Source organism: Lytechinus variegatus, chromosome 2, assembly GCF_018143015.1.
Source record: "Lytechinus variegatus isolate NC3 chromosome 2, Lvar_3.0, whole genome shotgun sequence".
In the NCBI taxonomy this organism is placed as follows: domain Eukaryota; kingdom Metazoa; phylum Echinodermata; class Echinoidea; order Temnopleuroida; family Toxopneustidae; genus Lytechinus; species Lytechinus variegatus.
In genome coordinates, this window is record NC_054741.1 from 4,565,150 (window position 1) to 4,589,861 (window position 24,712).

The 24,712-nt window shown below is 37.3% G+C and overlaps 1 protein-coding gene across 1 annotated transcript; it reads left to right on the forward strand.

Annotated features, from left to right (window-relative positions):
- The first annotated feature begins 7,495 nt into the window (after positions 1-7,495).
- Positions 7,496-24,425, forward strand: LOC121407117 (UDP-glucose 4-epimerase-like). The gene is made up of 2 exons (XM_041598047.1): positions 7,496-7,825; positions 23,314-24,425. The coding sequence occupies exons 1-2, from the start codon at positions 7,526-7,528 to the stop codon at positions 24,307-24,309; spliced, it is 1,296 nt and encodes a 431-aa protein (XP_041453981.1). The 5' UTR covers positions 7,496-7,525; the 3' UTR covers positions 24,310-24,425.
- The last annotated feature ends 287 nt before the right edge of the window (positions 24,426-24,712 follow it).

Sequence of the window (24,712 nt, forward strand, 5' to 3'; positions counted from 1 at the left end):
CATTCCACAATTTTTATTACCTGAATACATCTATTCATTCATACCCTGTCCGTAACTCTTCAAATTTCCATTTAATCAACCCCAAACTGCTTATTGCGCAGAGATCCATATGACACCATGGTCCAGATTTGTGGAACTCTCTACCAGCAGAGTCTGTAAAACAATCTTCGTCTCTTCACTCATTTAAGACAAACGTTAAATCTATGTTATTTTCAGAATATTTGAAGTAAAATTTTTGTGTCGTATCCTTTTTAACGTGAATTTATTCCTCCTTCGATTTAGTTATTACCAATATCTTCATCATGACCACCATCATCTCCATGGCCTTCATCATCATCATATCACCGTCACCCTCAGCTTTATCATCTTCATCTTTATGCTATAATATTGCATGAATTCATGTTTCGTATTTGAAAATAAATGCCAATTCTGCTTTATAAATGTATTAATTCAATTAGTATAAGTTTGGGATTGTCGTTTTTTCAAGCAATTTGCTTATGATGACAATCCTTCTCCTGCAAATTGTGAATATCATATAGTTTATCATTTTTGTCTAGAATTATTTTTTCAGTACTCTATATTTATGATTGATGCCAAAAATGCTAACATATTATGTTTATTATGTTGTGAAAAATGTATTATACGAATGTTATGGATGCAGAAGAAAATAATAAATCAAGTCAAATCAAATCAATTGATGCGAGCGCGAAGTGCGAGCGGAAAAATTCTAGATTTAGACCTAGAACGGGACACTATTCATTTCAAGACATTAGATATTTCATCAATCAAATAATGCGAGCGCGAAGCGCGAACTGAAAAAAGAATGGAAAACTTTAATCAGTTTTTGTAATCATGATCAAGATAGCTATATAACTTAACAATTGATGCGAGCAGAAAAATTCTAGATTGAGACCTAGAACGGGACACTATTCATGTTTCCTAAATCATGAAAAAGATGAGCAAGAGGGGATCTTCCTACATTAATAATGCAAGCGCAAAGCGCGATTAGAAAATGTTTGTATACGTTTTGAACTGATCGAAAAGTGCCTTTTAAGGACTGCTTGCATTTAGCCATGAAGACTTTACATATTTCATCAATCAAATAATGCGAGCGCGAGCTGAAAATTTTTGACATTTCTACATAAAGAATGGAAAACTTTAATCAGTTTTTGTAATCATGAACAAGATGGCTATATAACTAAACAATTGATGCGAGCGCGAAGTGCGAGCGGAAAATTTTAGTTTTAGACCTAGAACGGGACACTATTCATTTCAAGACATTAGATATTTCATCAATCAAATAATGCGAGCGCGAAGCGCGAGCTGAAAATTTTTGACATTTCTACATAAAGAATGGAAAACTTTAATCAGTTTTTGTAATCATGAACAAGATAGCTATATAACTAAACAATTGATGCGAGCGGAAAAATTCTAGATTTAGACCTAGAACGGGACACTATTCATTTTTCCTAAATCATGAAAAAGATGAGTAAAAGGGGATCTTCCTACATTAATAATGCGAGCGGAAAGCGCGAGCAGAAAATGTTTGTATACGTTTTGAACTGATCGAAAAGTGCCTTTTAAGGACTGCTTGCATTTAGCCATGAAGACATTACATATTTCACAATCAATTTATGCGAGCGCGAAACGCGAGCGTAAAAAAAATCGAGATTTCAACCTTGTACGGGATACTCTATTCATGTTTTGTAAATCATGAAAGGGATGAGAAAGGGGATCTTCTTACATTAATAATACGAGCACAAAGGGCGAGCAGAATTTTTTTATATTGTGATCTGAAACTGGATAACTGAATGAAAATGCCCGGGCGTGTTTCAGATTAAGACCTACATGTAGAATCTAGGCATTCTAAACAATCTTTTATCATGAAAATAAAAGCGAGCGCGAAACGCGAGCTTAAAATATTTGATATTCCGATCTGATATTTCAAACACTTTGTAGGAAACTTGTAAGGTGGATATAAATCGCATTTGATAAAGAGCTGATATGTTTCATTATTACTTTAATTTTGAGACATAGGACCTTGACATCCTTAGGACATGTTATCATATAAATATAATGACTACATTGTATATATCTTCCTATTCATCTTGCTAAGCGCGAGATAAAACAAAAGTGACAATTTAATTATTAAATTGATATCTTAGTATTAATGCATAATGAGGGCGCGGAATCTGATGATATTATGGCCTGAACACTGAACATTTCAAGCACCTTTTTATAATGAATAGGATGCATCATTAATTAGTTGATATATTTTTAACCATTAATGCGAGCGCAAATCGCGAGCCGAAAATTTTGATAAACTGTCATGAAAAGGGGATTTTAAGTAGTTTGTTATACAATACGGGTTCAAAACTGCACCCCTAAATTTCAAATTGAACCCCTAGGGATGCAATTTTGAACCCGCATGGTGCAAAAATGAACCCCAACCGCAGGATTCAATTTTTGAACCCCAAATCAGGGGTTCAATTTTTGAACCCATAGGGTGCTGATTTTGCATCAACCTTTCGGGGTTAAATTCTGAACCTTTTTTTCTTAGTGTGTGCAAGTAAACTTCAAAATTTCTGTAAATAATATCTATCAATATATCCATCAGTGTTGTAGTCAAGGCTGAAACCTCCAAGGCCAAGGCTTTAATACCCAAGACCAAGGCTTCAATCCCCAAGGCCAAGGCCAAGGCATGGAAACCCAAGGCCTAAAAACCTCAAGGCCAAGGCATTTCAAACTTTCAATATATGGGACAATGAGCCAACAACAAGGCGGCAGTTCGAATATCAGTTTCGCGCCCCTACATGTAGGTCGATCATCAATTTGCCCCCCCCCCGTTCGAACATCGATTCGGCCCCCAGTTCGAACATCATTTTGGCATCCCTTCGAACTCGATTTGCCTTCCCTAGTTCGAATATCATTTCGCCCCCCTAGCTCGAGTATCAATTTTGCGCCCCCTAGTTTGAACATCAATTCGGCGCCCCCTAGTTTGAGCATCAATTTGACGCCCCCTACCTCGAATATCGATTCGGCCCCCCTCCCTAGTTCGAGTATCAATTTGGTGCCCCCACTTCGAACATCATTTCGGCGCCCTCCTAGTTCGAATATCAGTTCGGCGCCCCTACATGTAGGTCAATCATCAATTTGCCCCCCCCCCCGTTCGAACATCAATTCGGCCCCCAGTTCGAACATCATTTTGGCATACCTTCGAACTCAATTTGCCTTCCCTAGTTAGAATATCATTTCGCCCCCCTAGTTCGAGTATCAATTTTGCGCCCCCCCCCCCTAGTTTGAACATCAATTCGGCGCCCCCTAGTTTGAGTATCAATTTGGCGCCCCCTACCTCGAACCTCGATTCGGCCTCCCTCCCTAGTTCGAGTATCATTTCGGCGCCCTCCTAGTTCGAATATCAATTCGGCGCCCCTACATGTAGGTCCAACATTAATTTGGCGCCCCTACATGTAGGTCGATCATCAATTCGCCCCCCCCCCCTTCGAACATAAATTCGGCCCCCAGTTGGAACATCATTTTGGCATCCCTTCGAACTCAATTTGCCTTCCCTAGTTCGAATCGCCCCCCCCCCTAGATCGAGTATCAATTTTGCGCCCCCCTAGTTCGAACATTAATTCGGCGCCCCCTAATTTGAGTATCAATTGGCGCCCCCCTTGCTCGAACATCGATTCGGCCCCCCTCCCCAGTTCGAGTATTAATTTGGCGCCCCCAGTTCTAACATCATTTTAACATCTCTTCGAACATCATTTCGGCGCCCTCCAAGTTCGAATATCACTTCGGCGCCCCTACATGTAGGTCCAACATCAATTTGGCGCCCCTAGTTCGAATATCAATTCGGCGCCCCTACATGTAGGTCCAACATCAATTTGGCGCCCCTATATGTAGGTCGATCATCAATTCGGCCCCCCCCCCCCCGTTCGAACATAAATTCGGCCCCCAGTTCGAACATCATTTCGGCGCCCTAGCTCGAGTATCAATTTGGCGCCCCTACATGTAGGTCCAACATCAATTTGGCGCCCCTAGTTCGAATACCATTTCGCCCCCTCGCTCGAGTATCAATTTGGCGCCCCCTAGTTCCAACATCAATTTGGCGACCCTACGTCGACCATCAATTCTGCCCCCAGTTTGAACAGCATTTTGACATTCCTTCGAACATCATTTCAGCGCCCTTTTGGTTCGAACATCATTTTCTTTCCTCCTCTTCCTCTTTTTTTCTTCTCGTCCTTCCCCTCTTCCTCTCCCCTTTCTTCTCTTCTTTCCCCTTTCTCTCTTTTTTTCTTCTCTTCTTTCTTCCATCTTCCTCTTTCTTCTTTTTTCTCCTTTTCCCCTCTTCCTCTCCCCCCCCCCCCCTCTTCCTCTTTTTTTCTCCCCCTCCCCTCCCTTTTCTTCTCTTCCTTCCCCCTCTTCCTCTTTCTTTCCCCTCTTCTTTCCCCCTTTTTTTCTTTTCTTTCCCCTCTTCCTTTCCCCTTTTCTTCCCCCTTCTCTCTCTTTTTTCCTCTTCTTTCTTCCCTCTTCCTCTCTTTCCTTTTTTCTCCTTTTCCTTTTCCCCTCTTCCTCTCTCTTTCCTTTTCCCCTCTTCCTCTTTTTTCTTCTCCCTCCCCCTCCCTTTTTCTTCTCTTCCTTCCCCCTTTTCCTCTTTCTTTCCCCTCTTTTCTCCTCTTCTTTTCTTTCCCCTCTCTTTTTTCTTCTCTTCTTTCCTCTCTCTCCCTCCCCTTTCTTTTCTTCTCTTCCTCCTTTTCTTTTCTCTTTTTCTTCTCTTCCTTTCCCCTCTTCCCCTCTTTCTCTTTTTTTTTCTCCTTTTCCTTTCCCTCTCTTTTTCCTTCTCTTTCTTTCCCCTTTTCCTCTCTCTTTTCCTTCCCTTCCTTCCCCCTCTTCCCTTTTCTCCTTTTCTTTCCCCCTTTCCTCTCTCTTTTTTCCCTCTTCTTCCTTCCCCCTCTTCTTTTCCTCCTCTCCCCTCTCTCTTTTCCCTTTTTCTTTCCCCCCTTTTCCTCTCTTTTTTCTTCCCTTCTTCCTTTCTTCTTTTTTCTTTTCTTTCCCCTCTTCCCCTCTTTTTCTCTTCTTTCCCTCTCTCTTTTTTTTAGCCGAAGGGGGGGGGGGGGCCAAGGCCCCCTCGGCCCCCCCCATGGATCCGCGCCTGCATGGGAGAATATTTGGTGATGATCAAATCACAGGAAAAGTGATTTAATGATTAACTGAAATACTGACACAGAAAACTTACTTTAAATATTCTGATAATAACATGGATTTAACATTTGCCTTGAATGAGAAAAGAGACGAACACTTTTGATACATCTAGAGAGTTCCATAAATCGGGACCGTGGTGTCTTATGGATCTCGGTGTTTGGGGTTAAGTGGAATTTGAAGAGTTCCGAGTAAGGTATGAATGAATAGATGTGTTCATTGTATAAAAATTGTGGAATGAAGATGGAAACATGTTGTTTACCTACTTGAACATCAGTAGTAAGCTTTAAAGTGAATTCATGTCAAATACTGTTAGAGTCTGTAGTTTATGGAATAATGGGTTTGTGTGTGCTAAATACTGCGAATCAGGGAATCAGTACAAATTCGAATAGCTTTTTTCTTTAATAAATATATTGCATTAATTTTAGTTTTTGCACATGTTGCCAAAACTATATTGCAATACAGTACAATAAAAATAATGAATAATTGTATAGTGTAACAATTAGGGTATAGTGTGGAATAATGTTTTTCGTTTTGTCAAGTACACCTATACGTTTCTCGAGATACCTGTATAGATATGCAACAAATGTCTTCGTTCCAATTTAGATTTTCATCTATTGTAACACCTAAACATTTTGTATCTTTTTTCTTTTCAGAGGAGTGTTGTCTATGATTATATTGTAAGGGATTTCAGCAATTAGAAATATAACTCTCAAACCATTGAAGTTGATTGCGTATTCCATACTTCTCTCATTATAAACCAGTAAATCATAATCGATGCGATGCATGTAGTTGATGTAGACAACTGGTAAAAAAGGCTGATATTCAGTAGTTGGGATTGAACCTCTTTTTTCAATGATCTTAGCAACTTGGCTAACAACAGAAATAAGCCTGTAATTATTTTCATCTTTCTTTGAACCCAATTGCCGGGGTTGTTCGTGCTATTTTCCGGTCGTCGGGTATTTCGTCAGGAGATAATTTTAGTATTGTAGATTAGAGTACTTTAGAGAATCAATGGTGCTGCGCAATGGCGTACCTAGGATCTTCCACAGGGGGGGGGGGGGGGCAATTCGTCCACCAAAAAATTTGACAAGCAAAAAAAAGGGTCTTCAACCACAAATAAAGGATTTTGTAACACAAAAAAATTTGACAAGCAAAATAAAAAAAATGAAAAAAATAAAAAATAAAAGGTCTTCAAGTTCAAAGAAGCGGGCCAGGGATCAGTTGTGACTCGTCGGGGGGGGGGGGGAGGGCAGGGATACGTCCCTTGCGTGGGTTGTGACTCGTCAGGGGGGGGGGCAGTCTGCCCCCTCTGCTCCCCCCGTGGGTACGCTAATTGTGCTGCGATATTTAATAATTTTGTATCGTATATAGGCCTAACAGCTCCATCTTACTTCTTTTGTCAAGGCGAGTAAGCTGTTTTAAAATTTTGTTTATCTCAACATTTTTAAAATGAAAAGAATAAACACATTCAGAATGTTCCTATTCAATTTTTTTTCAGGAAAACTATTTGCTATCATTTTACCAATGTTTGCAAGATGATTGTTCATTTCATCACAGTCAACCACACGTGTTATTTATTTATCGTTGCCTGTGACAGCGTGTATTCAAATTTATGCCTTGATTATTCATGTAGTCTTTTGATTTTTTTCATTTACATCCACAAAAACAACCATGCATGCATGCGTCCACAGACTCCACGAACTGGTATTTCCAAGGAGTTCACAGTTACCTATACATTATTTTAGTCTAAAGTTGTTGTGTTCATTGATGTGCTAATCTAATTCTAGTCGTCTGGTATATTCAATTTCTTCATCCTGCTATGTAAGGCATCCTTACGTAATCTTGTTTTGAAATATTCCTATCATAATAAAAGAAATAAAAGGTCATTTGAAACAAAATTGTCCATGAAGTAACAACGAACTGGTCTATTGAAAGATAGTACCAGTCTGGTATGAAGACTAAATACCAGCGACACGTGTTGAAAATAATCACTGAACATATCCGTGAACTGAACTCAGCTCCATGCGCCTGCATGCTGCGCAACTTGCTGAATACCATTCCATCTTCCATAATAATAATGTGCTGCATCACCACACGCATGAATGGAGCTTTTGTTGACAAAGACCGAGGATGACTGCACCGTATACATTTATCCTCATAACTATAATTTGCACTTGTATGATTCGCTGAGGAGTCGAGGTGCAACATTGAGAGGGAGAGCCTTGTCTAAAAAAATCGTTTTCTCTGAGACTTTACTCTGACACTGACAGCAATGCTAAGTCAAGTGGGAGCTGAGAGTGAGTGCCGTATCTCTGGCTCAATGGCGAGTGAAGTTGTCGTTATCAATGGCTCTCCGAATGGCTCTTCCGCATCCGCATCACCTGAAATGGACCAATCTGGTCTACGAAAGCATATTATGATCTGCCCTACTTGTCGATGTAACTGTAAGGACGGAAAACACCTATTTTCATTCTCAAACCATGCTCGTGAAAAAATTCAATGTTCAGTTTCAAATGAGTGGCAAGGAAAGGGTTCAGGCTCTACCAGTGCTAGCATGCTCGGAGCAGAATTGCCTACTCCCCTCGCTAAACGTCATTGTGAGCATCCAAAAAGATCTACGGTAAGTATCCAATAGAGGTATCCTTTGGAGGCATCCATGCTCGCAATACTCGATACTTGCCAGCAGCCAGGTATGATTATTGCATTGATAACTCATGGAAATGGTGGAATGATATGGTTAATTCTGGGAAGGAAAAACGGGGTGAGGGGAGATGGCTGGTTGGTTACCTTGGAGAACTATCTCACATCCACATTTTTTTTTGGTGAAGGGGGGGGGGGGCTTGTTTACATTAAAAAAAACCCACATCTCTCCATCCAATGCCTAATGGCTATTCAGCAGCCAACTCCAGATTTTTTTAGCGCTGGGAACCCAGACAACTGCTCCAATTTATTTTGCAAATTTAGCCTATTCTTGGTAAGAAATATCATTTATCACCCCACCCCTGCCACTCTTCAGACTTTTCCCCCCCTCCCTGGATTATAAATTTGGTTACTCAACCTTTATAAGGGAGGGGGGGGTATGCATGCATGAACATGTAAATTAAAAGCAACGGCATTAAAAAAGAAAATATGTGTCATGGGGCTGGGAACAACACCTGATAAAATATAGTTAAACTCTGGAAGAATAATTCTATATCAACAGGGTAAATCTCTGCAGCACTATGGGGGCAGGGGATAACTAACACATTTCATTTGTTTATGTAGTGAAATAGGAATGAATAATGATAATAGTAATAGGAGGGGAAAAAGGGAAGAAAAAAAATCATATTTTGAAACTTGCAAAAGTCTGTAACTCTATCATACCTCTTGAATGAGAAAAAAATTAGGTCACATTTTGGTACCATAGTTTGTTTCCCAACCCCCCCCCCCATCCTGTCAGAATATCCTGGTGGCACAACTCCTGCCTAACCATTCTCCCAGCTAGAGAATCCTTTGATGGATTTGTCCATCGAGCTGGGGTGGGGATGGGAGGTGTGGGGGTTGTCAATAATATAGCTTGGTATCCAAACTCAATTAGGAAGCCTTTTCTAGACCGTGAGATGGTGAAATAGCTCTTGATTCAATGAACAATTGGGGAGATATAGGTGTAGTTGCATTGTCTCCTTTGAAGTTTGAATGCATTTCTTATTATTTAGCCTACTGTGAGAATTGTCAAATGCTTAGCATGAATGAGCCGCATGAACATATATGATTGAAGTTCATATATACATGTATATGTCCATGCAGCTCATTCATGGTTATCATTTGACAATTCTATTGTGTGGTGTCTTCACAAGATAAACAACTGCTCATATTTTTAACAGTTGTTTATCTTGTGTAGAGTCCACATGATAGAAACAACTGTTTCTGTTCATATATGTCCATGCAATTCATTCATGGTAAGCCTTTCTGTGGACAAGTGTATATTAAAGGTCAAGTCCACCCCAGGAAAATATTGATTTGAATAAATAGAGAAAAATCAAACTAGCATAATGCTGAACATTTTATCAAAATCAGATGTAAAATAAGAAAGTTATGACATTTTGAAGTTTCGCTTATTTTTCACAAAACAGTGATATGCACAACTTGGTAAGTCAGTCGATGATGTTCATCACTCACTTTTCTTTTTGTTTTTATTGTTTAAATTATACAATATTTCATTTTTTATAGATTGGACAATAAGGACCAACTTGACTGAACCATATAGTATTAAGCAATTCGCTAAATTTCACAAAACAGTTATTAACTGTTTTGTGAAATTTAGCAAAACTTTAAACTGTCATAACTTTCTTATTTTACATCCGATTTTGATGAAATTTTCAGTGTTATGCTTGTTGGATTTTTCTCTTTTTATTCAAATCAACTTTTTGTTGGGGTGGACTTGTCCTTTAAAGGAAATAACCAGTATAATCGATGTAAGTGTTTAGTTACATCCGTCATGATTTTCCTAACTGGGCCCTGTGACATAAAATCTAACAATTTTTTTAATTTATGATTGTGAAGTAAAAAGATAGAAAATAGCCTAAGACTAGAGCCCTAGACTACTTGGGCAGATCAATTAACTGGCCAGGATCACATTTCATCAAGACTTGTTTATAATTTAACAACTGCGAAGCAGCGAAATCTTCATAGGCCTATCAGCCAATCAGATCGAAGGATTTCAGTAACTTTTAACTGATATTGTGAATTTGTTATAAGAAGTTTTATGAAACAGGGCCCTGGTGAGTGTTCCATAAAGCTGGATGTTCTACGATACTGAGTTAACTACGTATATGAATATAACATTTAGCAAAAGAAAGGGTCACCTGTTTTGCTTGTGCATTAAGTCAATCGTAAATTGTGATAAACTTACATTTTTGTAAATGAATAAAATGGCCTCCTTAATTCATTTTGGTATATTGCAGACTAGAGCCCTAGTCTACTTGGAAAAATGTAGGAAAAGATTCGATATAAACAACTTTACTTTTCATTTCAATTGTACCTAACATGCACAAGTATAACATCGCGTCACAGAAACTCAGATAATGTCTCAACTCTAAATGTTGCTGGTTCTATTATTCAGCCAGTCTCCAAGGCACGGGATCTAGGGGTAATTGTCGAGAATGAATTAGGAATGAAGTCCCATGTTAACAATAATTGTAGGGCTGCTGCAATTGGGTTACACAAAATTGGGAAAATGAGAAAATATCTTGATAGGAAAACAACAGAAAAATTAGTACATGCCTTCATCTTAAGTCACTTAGATAATAATAGTTAACTATTCGGAATACAGGAATAGCTTCTCGATAAATTACAACATATCCAAAATTCTGCTGCAAGACTTATATCTCGAAAAGGAAAATTTGAACACATCTCCCCTATCTTATCTGACCTTCATTGGCTACCCATTCGATCAAGGATCAAATATACATGTAAACTTCTCATATTAACATTCAAATGTATTCATGGTGTTGCCCCTGCTTATCTTCAAGAACTTGTCCAGATTCATAAACCTAAGCGTAATCTCTGTTCTGGCTCACAAAATCTTCTCTCTGAAATTACTGTCAAGACCAAATCATATGGGGATCGGGCTTTCCAGAAAGCTGCACCAGCACAATGGAATTCTCTTCCATCGACATTAAGAAATATTACCCAGATTGAGAAATTCAAAGTTCAATTAAAAACCCACCTTTTCAGAATGTTTGATTTAGTCACTCGCGCATAGAGACCTGTAGGTGTTATGCGTATTTAAGAAATGTACTATTATTTATTACCTGTAGTTCTTTTAAAATATGCTCTAAAAGTTTCTGTTTCTGTTTATGCCTTTATGGTAACTCCTGTAGGAACTCGGCAGGACAGTTTTTGCTGGTTAACAACAAACTTGTATATAACCAATTACCCTGGACACACTAAATGTCTAGTTTAATCAGTCAAAGTGGCTGATCTTATAGACGACAGATATTACTCTTAGGCTTTGTTATCAAAGTTTAGACAATTACAGAGTGAGGATGTAAACTCACAACCTTGCAATTATTAGTTGAATGCTCTACCCACTAGACCACACGACCCCGTTAGTCATTTGACAATTCTAACCCAATTTCATATGTTTCATAACTGCAAAAAAATGAAGCAATAACAAAACTTCCTTTCATGTGTTGTGTATCTTACACAATGCATGAATAGAGTTGTTCTGTTCATTGTCTGCCTTTGTTCATATGCTTCCATTCCCTTGAGGTCAGACATGTGAAACAATGAAAATTTCATACTGTACTAGCAAATCATGAATTTATTTTTTTTTACCTTCATCATTCTTAAATGAACAACATTACATTTTCTTTTATTGCTACATTGGAACAACTAAACAATCAATGTGCAAGTATGCATGGCATGTATCTAACCTTCAGAATCCACAGTTTATTTTCTGAATAGTAAGATTTCATACATGTACACTTACCCAATCATGTGATGTATATAGGCATTGTCTTTCATACAGTCATTTAATTGTTCCATAGAGAGTAAAGAGCTCACTAATTACTGGTAATATTTTTTATATATTTTTTTAAAGCATTCTTTAGTGCCCCAGCAGAGGGCAGATCATAGAAAAGGGGGGTGGAATTGCTCGATGAGGCAATGAAACCACCCTGTACTGGGAGCCTCGTGCTCTTTCTCAACAGACAGACACTGATATCCTACCCTGGTAAGGTTTGCATGGTATGGATGCCCCCCCCCCCCCCCCAAAAAAAAAAAATGGAGAGAGAGGGAGAAGCTCATAAAAGAAAAGGGGAGAAAGAAAATAAGAAGAAAAGAGGAGGGGGATGGAAGAGGAAAAAGAAAAAAGGTGAAGGAAAGTTAAGGAAGGGGAGAGGGGGAAGAGAGAATTAAAAGGAAGGAAAAGAAAAGAGGGGAAAGAAAAGGAGGTGGGAAAAAGAGGGAAAGGGAGAAGGAAAAGAAGGGAGGGAAGGCAGAAAGAAAAACAAGAAAAAAGAGAAAAAAAAGTATAAAGAAAAAAAAGGGAGAGGGGAATGAAAACAAAATGGAGAGAGAGAGTGCTGAAATGAAGGAGAAAGGACTGATGAAGGAAAAAGAGAGAAAAGTAGAATAGAGAGAAGGGAGAAGGAAGAAAGGGGAAATGAGAAAAGGAGAGGGGAGATAAAAGGAGAGCAGAAGAGTAAGAAAAAAGAAAACAACAAATGGAAGAAAAACGAGAGGTGAAAAGGAAGGAGAGGAAGAGAAAAAGACAAAGCAAATGTGGGAGAAAAAAAGATGAGAAACAAGAAGGAATAGAGGGAAGAGGAAAGGAGAAAGTAAACAATGAAGAAAAGGGAGAGGGGAAATAAAAAAGGAAAGACCATTAGAGAGGGAAATGGGGAAAAGGGAAATGAGATGAAGAGAGAGGAGAGAAAAGGAAGGGGGGAGAGAGAGAATATCGAAAGAAAATTTTGAAGAGAGAAAGGAAAAAGGAATGGGAGAGGGAAGAACTTCTCAGACAGACTGGAGTTGTATTTTTACCCCACTTTTTTTTATTTAGATTTCGTCATAACTTCGAAAGTATATTGACTTAGTTCATGAAACTTGGCCATAAGGATAATCAAGTATTACTGAACATCCTGCCTGAGTTTCAAGTCACATGACAAGGTCAAATGTCATGTAGGGTCAATGAACTTTGACCAAGTTGGGAGTATTTGTTGAATTACCATCAGAACTCTGAAAGTGTATTGTTCTTGTTCATAAAACTAGGACATAATAGTAATCAAGTATCACTGAACATCTCATGCGAGTTTCAGGTCACATGACCAAATTCAAAGGTCATTTAAGGTCAATGGACTTTGGCAGTTTTGGAGGTAATCGTTAAATTGCTGTCATAACATTCAAAGTTTATGGATACAGATTATGAAATGTGGACATAGGGATAATAGAATATAGGGGCAAGTATAGATCACTTTTCTGGAAATACATTAGAAATAACATCCGGCGGAAGTTACATAACGGATTAACATTGACCTTGAGGAAACGTGGTCAAGATGATTATCAAGAAGTCATGTTTTCCTGCTGATTAAAATGGATTAAGGGTGAACTTCATGGACACATGGATATCAGGGTCATTGTCAGGAAGCCATGAGACAGGGTATAGGTGGTTTCAAACCACCTCGATCACAAGAATCCCCTTTAAATTACAAGAAATTTTGTAGGCTAAAAAATATCCATTAATTATTCCTGCATTCACACCGCCCCGAAACATATCCTTCGGGATAAGTTCCCGAAGTTACAAGCATGCGCAGTATGGTCTGATAAGCAGGCACCCACGCCGCCGCGCCCAATGACACGCTGGGCTAAAAGTTCCCGTAAATTGCTTTCACATTGCCAAAATACCTGCGACCTTGGAAAAATCCCCGCAAAAGCTCTCGTAATTTCGCCAAGTACCTACTATTTAGAAGGTATTTTTTTCGGGGAAATTACGTGTAGTTTGCTTTCACATTACCAAAATACCTGGTATTTTCTGATCGGGGTAAATTTCCCGATCAGAGAATACCTTGAACTGACGAACTTCGAGGCAGTCTGAAACCACCTTATGTTCTTAGGTTAGATTTGTTTGCCTCCACTCGTCGGGAAGAGGCCAAGTATCATGACGAAACACTTCCATTTGAGAACACTATACCCCAGTTCCCCTTCTCATCAATTCTCTTCTCCAAGCACGACAAACCGTAACTGCCTCAAGCAAGCAATTTAAGTATCAAAACACCTGTTTCTTGACGTTGGTCCGAAGATAACATTACACAACAGCCCGGCATATACAGTCACAACAGACGGCCACACACGATGGATGCATGCGCAGCGCTCAGTGCGGTCCCTGTAAGCATGCCGTCAATTTTATTCGCTTACTTTCCTTATTTCGAGGTCGATTTTCTTCGTTCGAAATTGAAAATGGACTAACATTGGATTACTGAATACAATATGCCTTTGAAACGTGATTAAATATGGAATACAATAATTTCATTCCGAAGGTCCTACTACAGGCAGAGAATCTTACGTAATAGCACAGCTTTTGTTTATCTTTTCGTCCTTTGCTCAATGCTCATATATACCGTGTTTACACAGTGACACGGCTCGGGGGTTCGACACGCGAGCCGTGCTCAACACGGCAATTTTATGCTGTGTAAACGCGATCAGTGTGATCTGCGAGCCGTGTCGAACACGGCTTTTTTGATCCGCCAAAATCGTAGGTTTCAACCCGCGAGCCGAGTCAGACTCGGCAATTTTTTCGTGTGTAAACAGAAAGCCGTGTCGAACTCTCTTGACCAGGTCACTGCGCGCGCTTTCACTTTTGGCATTGTTGTTGTTCGCACGGACAAGATTCGATTCCGGCGGTGAATTTCCCGCGTTTAATTTGCGACGTCATAATTCTTCTTCCGTTCGAGATCCGCGAGCCGTGTTGAACTCGCCTTTTTATATGTACGTATAAACGCGATCTCTGATCCCTTCTTCGCAGTGTTCAACCCGGCTCGCGGATTCAACACCCGAGCCGAGTCAATGTGTAAACACGGTAATACTGGCCTGTGGGGGTGAAATTGAGACAGCAGGGATTACCCCTGGATTACTTGGCCAAGTGCGGTTGATAAGGGCTTGGAAATGTATTTTAAGAGATCCAAATGGAAAATGGGGTACAACACCGCAGTTCTGAACTGCGGTCTTTGTCCAAAGGGGGGTTTCACGTAATGTCTGCCATCTGAAGACCATACGGTAATTTGTCTTTTCACATTTTTTTGCTGGTCTTCTACTCTTCTTGGAGAATCAGCTGTTTCATTTTTTTTCATTTCTTGCAATTTTTTGAACTCGTCTTCTTGAACTGGCTTAGGTCTGTGTTAGAAATTCTTGACCATACATGTTTGCTCGAGTGATTAGTGTCACTCTTAAAGAGAGACACTAATCAATGCTCCCCTATGCTATAGTCACCTGAACCATAGCTCTATGCCTGAACCAAGCATCTCCCGAGGTTTACGGGACAACATGGCTTCCTGACATTGACACTCATCTAAATTGCCGACACATATCCATGTGTCCACCAAGTTCACCCTCAATCCATTTGTAGAAAACAGGGCTTCCTGATAATGACCTTTATCTTGACCATGTTTCCTCAAGGTCAACATTAATATGTTATGTAACTTCCGCCTTATTTCTTATGCATTCAAGAAAAGTGATTTATAGTATCACTGACAAATCTAATGTTTCAGGATCAAGGTCATTTATCATTCAAGGTATCATTTAGGGTCAATGAACATAGTATTGTATCACTATATGAATGGTGTTTTTTGTGAATAATTATTTTATAGTAGTTTTCAAAGTCAGCACTGCTGCTATATTGAATTATGTGATGCAGGTGAGACTGCCAGGGGAGTACCACAAAGGAAAAATTATATTCATGGTATTTCTTTGACTTTGACAGAAAAAAAACACGATCTGGGGAAAGTGAACTCTGTTGTACCATGGACCTACTAAACTCCATGGTTGTACAGTATGAATTTCTATCACAGGCCTAAGCCAGCTACAGAAGACAAATTTCTAGTAATTGCAGCAAGAAATGAAAAAAAAATGGAACAGCTGTTTTTTTAAGAAGACCAGCAAAAAAATGTGAAAAGACAATTACCGTATGGTCTTGAGATGGCAGAATACTTGGCCTTTTCCTAACGAGTGGAGGCAGACAAATCAAATGGTTGATCACATGTGAAAATGACTTAAAGTAACTTTGTCAACTTTCTTGGCTTAACTATTTCATGAGGTCTGGCACAGACTGTAGGCTAGACTGATGACCCAATATGCTACTTTTAAACGATTATTCTATGATGGTGTGTTCCAACTCTCCTGTATTCTTGTATTTCAATCATTATATTTATTATTTATTCTCATTTATTTTCATTTTTTATGTGCATTTGTAATTGTTTCTTTCTTTAAATATTGTTTTTTTTTCTTGTGTAAGCTGTAAACCTGTTAAAACAAATCAAAAAGGGATAAAATGTACAAACTGTCATGAATGGCTACACAGTGTGGGTATCTTTTATAAATTATAATCCTTTATATGAATTATTAAACTGGGAATGTCCAAAATGTTTATTTTTTATACTTGCCTCAATATCGAAAATACAGAAATCAACGATAACATTACATGTCAGCTAGGTACCATTGATTTATAACCATAACTTGGAATTTAATGCTGATTTACAGTTTGCGAAATTACAGCAAAAGGGTCTAAAATGTTTACACTTGAATGTTAGGAGTCTAATTAGAAACATATCTATGAAATTAATTTTCAACTAAAAATGAAGTACATATATTTTCCATCAATGAATCATGGTTGGATGCATCAGTGTATGATAATGAAATACATATCAATGGCTTTCGTTTAGTTCATAAAAAAAGAAATCGTAATGGAGGTGGTGTTTTATTTACATCAGGAGTGATTTAAGCTTCAGGAACACCGTTGTTTGAATAACATCGAAGCACTTCCAATCTTGGTAGATAGTTACCATGCCAGACCGTTTATTTTTATGTCTTGGTATCATCCTCCAAACTGTACAATTGGTATTTTTGATTACTATGAGGAATTGCTTATATGTCTTGATTGCTTGCATCTCAATATTATCACCGAGGACTTAAATTGTGATATCAAAAGATCACTGTTAACTAACACTACAAAACGACTTAATCAAATTCATAATCTTTTCTCATTAAAGTAGATTAATACAACTACATGTACGAGAAATTCAAGAATATCCGGCAATTCACTTGGTTTAATAGATCATATATGCTATCAAATTCAGTGGAAAATGTTAAATCATATGGTATTATACATACTGGGATCAGTGATCATTCCGTCTGCTTTTTTATCAGAAATTCACATGTAAAAAGATATATTCCACGAACAATGAGTTATATAGAAGAACCAGGGTTGGCGATTTTTTTGATTTTTTTAAAAAAATCAAAAAAATCGGATTTATTTGATTTAAATCAGATTTTTTTTATTTAAATCAGATTTTTTTGATTTTTTTGATTTTTTAAAGTTCCTTCGAAAAAAAGGGTAATTATCCCCCCCCCCCTTACTCTTACAATGACATCAATATTGATGTTATACATTTCACCCCTAATATTGTTCTTAACCACATATTTTGTAATTAAAATCCAGTAAAAAAGGACAATTAAAAATAAATTTGAGGAATCATGTATCTGAACTTAATTCTATCATACATAGGCCTATGAAGGAATATTCCATAGGGAATTCCCAGTGAGTAGAGAAAATTCCCCTCTGGGATTTTTCATTCAAATATTTAAAAAAATCCAAGAGAAAAAATCCCTTATCAAAACTGCCAACAAACCCTTTGCCAATTACTAGTATTCATGTATATTGTAAGAGAAATATTTCTCATCAATGATTTTTTTCAATTAGTCACAGCTTTACAATAGTCAAAGAGAGACTACAACTGTATATGTTAAGGATCTTTTTGATAAAAAGCTCTTCTCTTGCTACAGATATAGATGCAAAACTCTCAGTTTTGGAGAACAATATAGGAGATAGCTTAGTCAAAGGGTGACTATACTACATTCTGTTACTGTGATTTTTTTACATTAATCTACAATTTTTATTCCCATATTCTCTACAAAAAAATCTGTTTGATCCATGAAGTATGAAAAAAAATCTACTTACTTTTAACTTAAAGGATAAAAACTGCAAAACTGCTTAAATTACAACATATGTATTACAAAAAGAAGTATTTTATTTTAAATGAGACACAGCTTACAACTGCCAATGATTGTAACTGAAGTACCTGCATCTTAACGTTAAAATACAGAGTTAAATGTTTATTCTGAGTTTTGCAAATTGTTGTTATAGAGCTCTTTCCATTATTACATGCAGATACAAAACTTCCATTATTTGTAGCACTGAACATAAAATGGGCTGCAGTGACTTAAAAGGTTTATAAGAGAAAGCTTTTCTCAACAGTCAAATTATGACTGTACTACAGAATGTTAATGTGATTTTTATAATTATGTTATTCAAAACATCAAATGTATGATAAATGTAACAATACGAAATAAGAGGCATGTTAAATATGTTGATTACATGCAGGTATCATTTTTTATTTTACATGACAGAAGTAGTTATGTGTAGGCGAAGGATCAAAACTGGAAAACTGCCAACAAACCTTTTCTCATCGACTTTTATATATTATATTTTTTTTTTTTTACAAACTGCTCTCTGAAAAGTCTTTGGATTATGTGAAAACTTTACGTTAAGAAAGAAATTGACTAATAATAACTGACAAAGAATGTAAAATTTCAGAAGAAAACTCGACATAATTTACAAAAAATGAGTACCTATTGACAACATACATCTGTAGTTTTTAAGGAATTACCTGATTTTATTAATTTGATTTTAATTTGTTTTAAGTAGATATGAAGACTTTGTTGATCTTTTATTGATATAAAGTTAATTCAAAGTTTTTCAGTTGACTTGAAGAATTAAAACTGCATTGAACAAATACTTTGTCCATGATTTGTACATGTTTCAATGGAAGTGATTTAAATCAATGATTTTTTAAAAAAAATCATGGTGATTTAAATCGCAATTTAAATCACGATTTAAATCAACGTGATTTAAATCCGCCAACCCTGAGAAGAACCAAAGACTTTAACTCTAGTTTGTTCTTTCTCCCTTTAACTGATGTTGATTATGTTACACAAATTTGTTAATGAATATATTTTTGTAAATTGTAATATGAATTTCATGTTGTTTATTCGATATAATTGGACCCCTCAGCAGAACAGTTGTGCTATAATGGCTCAGCTGAGTAGAGCGATCCATCCAATGTTATTTTATCTATTATGTTGTAATTTTATATGTATTGAGTTTGTATTGGTAAATAAAAAAAAATTAAACCATTGTAACATAGGATCCAAGGCCATGGCCTTAAACAATAGCCCCAGATTAATTAAAACCTGAAGTGGCCCCCCCCCCCCCCTGTTTGAAAAGTGGAGACAAGATGCTATGTATGTTGGTTGTTGAAAAGTATTTGCAAAAAATATGTGTAGTCACAAAGTGGCAATAGCATTTAGTGCTCAATGAAGTGTCAGAAATAATATGACAGAAATAAACATTGGGATTAACCTGCAATACCAATACATGTATTAAGATCAATTGCCCGGTCTAAAAGAGTGTGTACCAATCAATACCATATCAGCCAAGCTATAGCCTAATACATTTGTTGCACCAGAACTCAGCTAATGCAAACCAAGTTGGATTTTCAGAAGAACAGTTAAAAAAAAATCAAGCAAAATGAAAAAAAATACTGTAAACATGTTAACTTTTATGAAATTATATTTTTTCCCTAAGCAGTGAAATCAACTTTGTCATGACAAGAATGGTGATATCATTGCTCACTTTTTTTTTTGTTTTATATATTGTACATGTATGCATGGGCTCAAATCCCACTGCTGCCACAAGTTTGTAGATTATTCAAGGAATCACTTCACAATCGATCATGAAACAGCAAACTCAGTCAAAACAAATAGCTAGGAGAAGCACCAAATTGATAAGAAGGGAATGAAATATACTAGTTGTAAAGATTAAAATAAAGATTAAAGTGAAGTGTAGTGATGCTGGGAATTTTCAGCTTCATGTAATACTGTGGTATATACAGTTTTCCAGATTAAGTAAGAAATAAAACTGATCAACTAAAAAGATGATACCCTTTGGTATCTGTGGCTATATAAAATATACTAGGCAGGACGGCTTTCCAATTTGTTTCCTCAGGATATTACCTCTTCTCTTCTCTTCCTTTTCTTTTTTTCCGATTGCACAAATATTGAATGAAATCAAAAATATTGGTGTTTCAAGACACGTTATCTAGAGATAATAATTAGCAACTCCTTGTCATCAATTTGGCTTTTATTTCAGTTACAATATATTTGAATGAGGTACATAGGCCTATAGTAGTGATTTAGAAGAAGATGATGGGCATGAGAACCAATACATATGCAAGCAAAATGTCATGAGGATTGGGATTTATTTGAGGAATGTCTTTGAGCTGTTGTCAGCAAACACCCTCAACAAACATCCCAAGTGGTACAAATGATTCTTTAATATGCTACTGGACTCCCCTTTTCATTTATTACATAACATCAACTGGTGGAGTCCTTGATGAATAGAAGTTAGCCTTAGAGGCATTGAAACATCAAGAATAGTAGCAAGAGCAAACATAGAATTCAATGCTTTCATTGTAGCTATTGTCTTTAAGTGTGTGACACCACCCCCTCCATAGAGAAGCTATGAATATTGAAATGTTTTCTTTTGCAAAAACTCAAATATGGGTATGAATGGAATTGTGATCCGTCACTTTGTTACATCCTCTTTCCTTTGAAAGTGTACTTATGAGGCTTTAGTCAAGAAATGGTAAAATACTGTAACGCTAACAGTCTCAAAATGGAATATATCTCTCTTCAGTCTCCAGTGCACTCATGTTCAAATCAAATGTCCAATGTTCTCGACTATAAAGATACAATCTGTAGGGTAAGTTGAGCATAGGGGGTTAGTTGAGCCACCATTCCCAGTCTGATACAGTCAGACATCGTGGTGGTGTCATGTATTGATGACCCATTTCATAACTCTTTACGCCATCACATTCTTTTAAATTTTGAAACAAAAAGTATGTTTTTAGAGGGAAAAATACAAATTTCAGCTAAAAAAGTAAAAAAGAGTGTGAAATAGATTTCACACCCTTAGATGTTTTTTTACCCACACACGTCTTTAAATATAATAAAGACATAAGAACAATATTGTTAGTGCATGTATGGATTTTCATTGTTGTCATGTAGTCTTTTAAATGATGGATGCATAAGAAATGTGTGGATTTGAAAATATCACATTAAGTTTGGACTGGGGTAATTTGAGCCAGCCAACATGGGGCGAGTTGAGCCATAGGAATTCTTATGGTAATGTATAATAATTTTTAAAAAATTTAAAAGCCATTGATATGGAGGCAGAAAGGGGCAAATTCACCTGAAAGTTCTTTTACTTTTAAAGGATGTACTAGGAAGTGAAAAAGACTTTGAATTTAAAAAAATGACATGCTGGTTCTTCCTGCATACATTGTTTACATAGTTTTTGTAGCTCAACTTACCCAGAAGGTGGCACAATTTACCCTACAGATGCGGCAAGTTGAGCCATTTTACATTTTTTTTCAAAGGTTACAATGAATTTCAGTCACAGTGTGGGGGTAGAAAGTTATATATAGGTGAAACATACTTCCCAAGAATCAAATCTAAAGGCCAGGTACTTATTTTTACAATATAATCACTTCTAACATGCAAAGTGCAAGAAGTGTCACAACTTACCTCGCCTTCCCCTACCTAACTGAAGAAGGGCGACCACAGAATAACATAAGATTTCCTCTTAAGGTTTTTTTAGGACCAAATTGTTCTTATAAATATCAAGGTATTAGTCTCGTATCGTGTGCTAATTCTCTGTAACAGTTGAAATATATTTTGTTAAATTCGATTTTTGTCCAATCTAATGATATATAATATCGAACTCTAAAATATCAATTTTGGTATTTTCCCCTTAAGTTCAGTCAGATTTGTTTCTTTGCTAAATGTTTTTGATCTCTGCACTTTGACCTATATATGATTATGATTCTCTCTCCTAAATGATGCTTTACAACTGAGATTAAAGATTTGATATTTTGCAATATAATGGTTTTATATTAAGGTAATAATTCATTCCTTATTTTTGAAGTTGAGTCTCATTACACAGCATTCTAGCAAAACTTAAAAATGTTGATTTTAAATATGTCCAATATACAGGTAACCCTATATTCATATTTGTAGGTCACCCATTCACCTTTGTCAATTAGGTGCTTCCCAAGGATTGAACACCCCATTGTTGTTTCATGGACCTACTAGCAAATAGGTCCATGGTTATTTTGGAGCACACCAAGTGTTTCTCTTCAGTGGAGACATCAAATTAAAAAGAAAAATATTAATATTATGATCTTGACTACAACAGCCTCTTCTTGAGACAATGTATTCATCATATCAATTCAGATATTTCAAAAGCAAGTAACTTTATTTTGATAAAATAATGACTCTCATCCATTTTCCTCATTTACAGAGTTAGTTCCCTTTTAGAATAATCTAAAATAAGTAATGCAATATAGAGTTCTTTGTAAGTGGTAAATTTCATAATACATGTAGTCATTTCAACAAGACAAAAATAAATTTTGTGTGCTTGTTGTCTTCTTCAACTAGTCAGACCTGTAAACATGAATATATGATTGACAAAATTCAGTAGTCCACATATGAATATTGAAAGGGTTGAACTTTGCCATGTTTTGTTGATTACACTTTGCTTTTCATACATGTCGTCACCTTCCATTTCTATGCCATTGTCACATGTGTTTTTCTCATTCCTTGGTTTGTACATCACAGACATTCCCATTGCCATTCCAATTCCATGCAGCTCCACATGATTGTATCGTCCTTTTCTCATTTATACTAAGAACATTCTTTTTCATTCATAACATTCTATCTCATCCTCTTTGCTTCACCTTTCACCCTTGGTTCTTCCATTCTCTCTTTCTCTATTGGTTAAATTGATCATGTGACACTATTATAAATGATTTGCAAAAGCACTGCCTAGTGAGGTCTGGATTTCAGTCCAATAATTTTTGTCGACATCTTTATTGTTAATTTAGTTCAGAGCTCTGGAATGAGGTTTTTATTTGGTGCTTCTGGCTGTTTGATATGATTTAAGTTTGCTTGTTTACGACTGTTTTTGTGAGTTGTATCTTTGAACTTTCAGCCACTCTACAATATTTTACAAAAACATGTGTAAAGGCCACAAAAGGAAAGCAAGAAATATGATTTTGCACTCTTGAATGCACAAAAGGAAGAATTCAAGAGGTTTAAAGACAAAAGCTCTGAAATGCAGAAATTCCTAAATGTTTAATTATGTTCCTCCGAAATTATCCTAATTTTGGAGGCCAAAGTTATATTGGTGAAGCAAGATTCAGGCATTTAGTTCTGTTTTGTTTTTTTTCTTTGCAGAATCACATCATGAACGGAAATTCTCAGTTTATCACAGAATCAAACAACAATACCGGTGAGGTACTGAAGGTGATGGTCACCGGAGGTGCGGGCTACCTAGGAACTACCATTGTACCTATGCTTCTAGCTCGTGGCCATGAAGTCAAGATCTATGATCGTCTTAGCTGGGGTGTCCAGTCTATCCTACCTATTGTAGGGTCACCTAAGCTCACAGTGGTGCGTGGAGACATCCGAGACAATGACAAACTGGCCAGGGAGATGGAAGACTGCAACGTTGTCATCCATCTAGCTGCCATTGTTGGGTACCCAGCCTGCGAGAAGGACCCTGATGAAGCCAAGGAAGTTAATGAAGATGGTACAGCCAACATCATCAAGAACCTCAGACGGGACCAACAGCTTATTTACGCATCCACAGGCTCCTGCTATGGAGCGGTTGATGGCACTTGCACTGAAGAAACGCCCATCAGTCCTTTAACCCTCTATGGAAGCACCAAGGCCAAAGGAGAAGAGCTGACCAGATCTGTTGGTGGTGTTGGACTTCGGCTGGCTACTGTATTTGGCATATCTCCAAGGTTACGTCTTGACCTCCTGATCAACGACTTGACCCACAAGGCTGTAACCTTGAAGCACTTTGACCTCTACCAGGGTAGCTTCCGAAGGACCTTCCTGCATGTCAGGGATGCTGCTAGGGCATTCCTTATTGCCATGGACAACTATAAAACCATGAGTGGCCAGGCGTACAACGTTGGCCATGAATCCATGAACATGACCAAGAGGGATGTGGCTGATACCATTCAAGATCTTGTCCCAGAGTGCAAGATCACCACTTCCAACAACGGAGAGGACAAAGACAAGAGGGACTATGAGGTATCCTATGCAAAACTGCGCAAGCTTGGCTTCAAACCCACTATCACCGTGAAAGACGGTATCAAGGAACTGCTCAAAGTGGTTCCCCACATGACCGAGAATGAAGTCCGGATTGCACGTAATGTTTAAGGATCATGTGTGTGAAAATGTAGTGGATGTTAGGCTGTATACGAAAAGCAGAATTTATGACTTGTGACCTTAAGATCAGTAGATATCAACAGTCAATACTTTGTGATAACATGCATTTTTGTCTCACCTGCGAAGCAAAGTGAGACTATAGGCGCCGCTTTTCCCACGGCGGCGGCGGCGTCAACATCAAATCTTAACCTGAGGTTAAGTTTTTGAAATGACGTCATAACTTAGAAAATATATGGACCTAGTTAATAAAACTTGGCCATAAGGTTAATCAAGTATTACTGAACATCCTATTAGAATTTCATGTCACATGACCAAGGTCAAAGGTCATTTAGGGTCAATGAACTTAGACCATGTTGGAGGAATCAACATCGAAATCTTAACCTGAGGTTAAGTT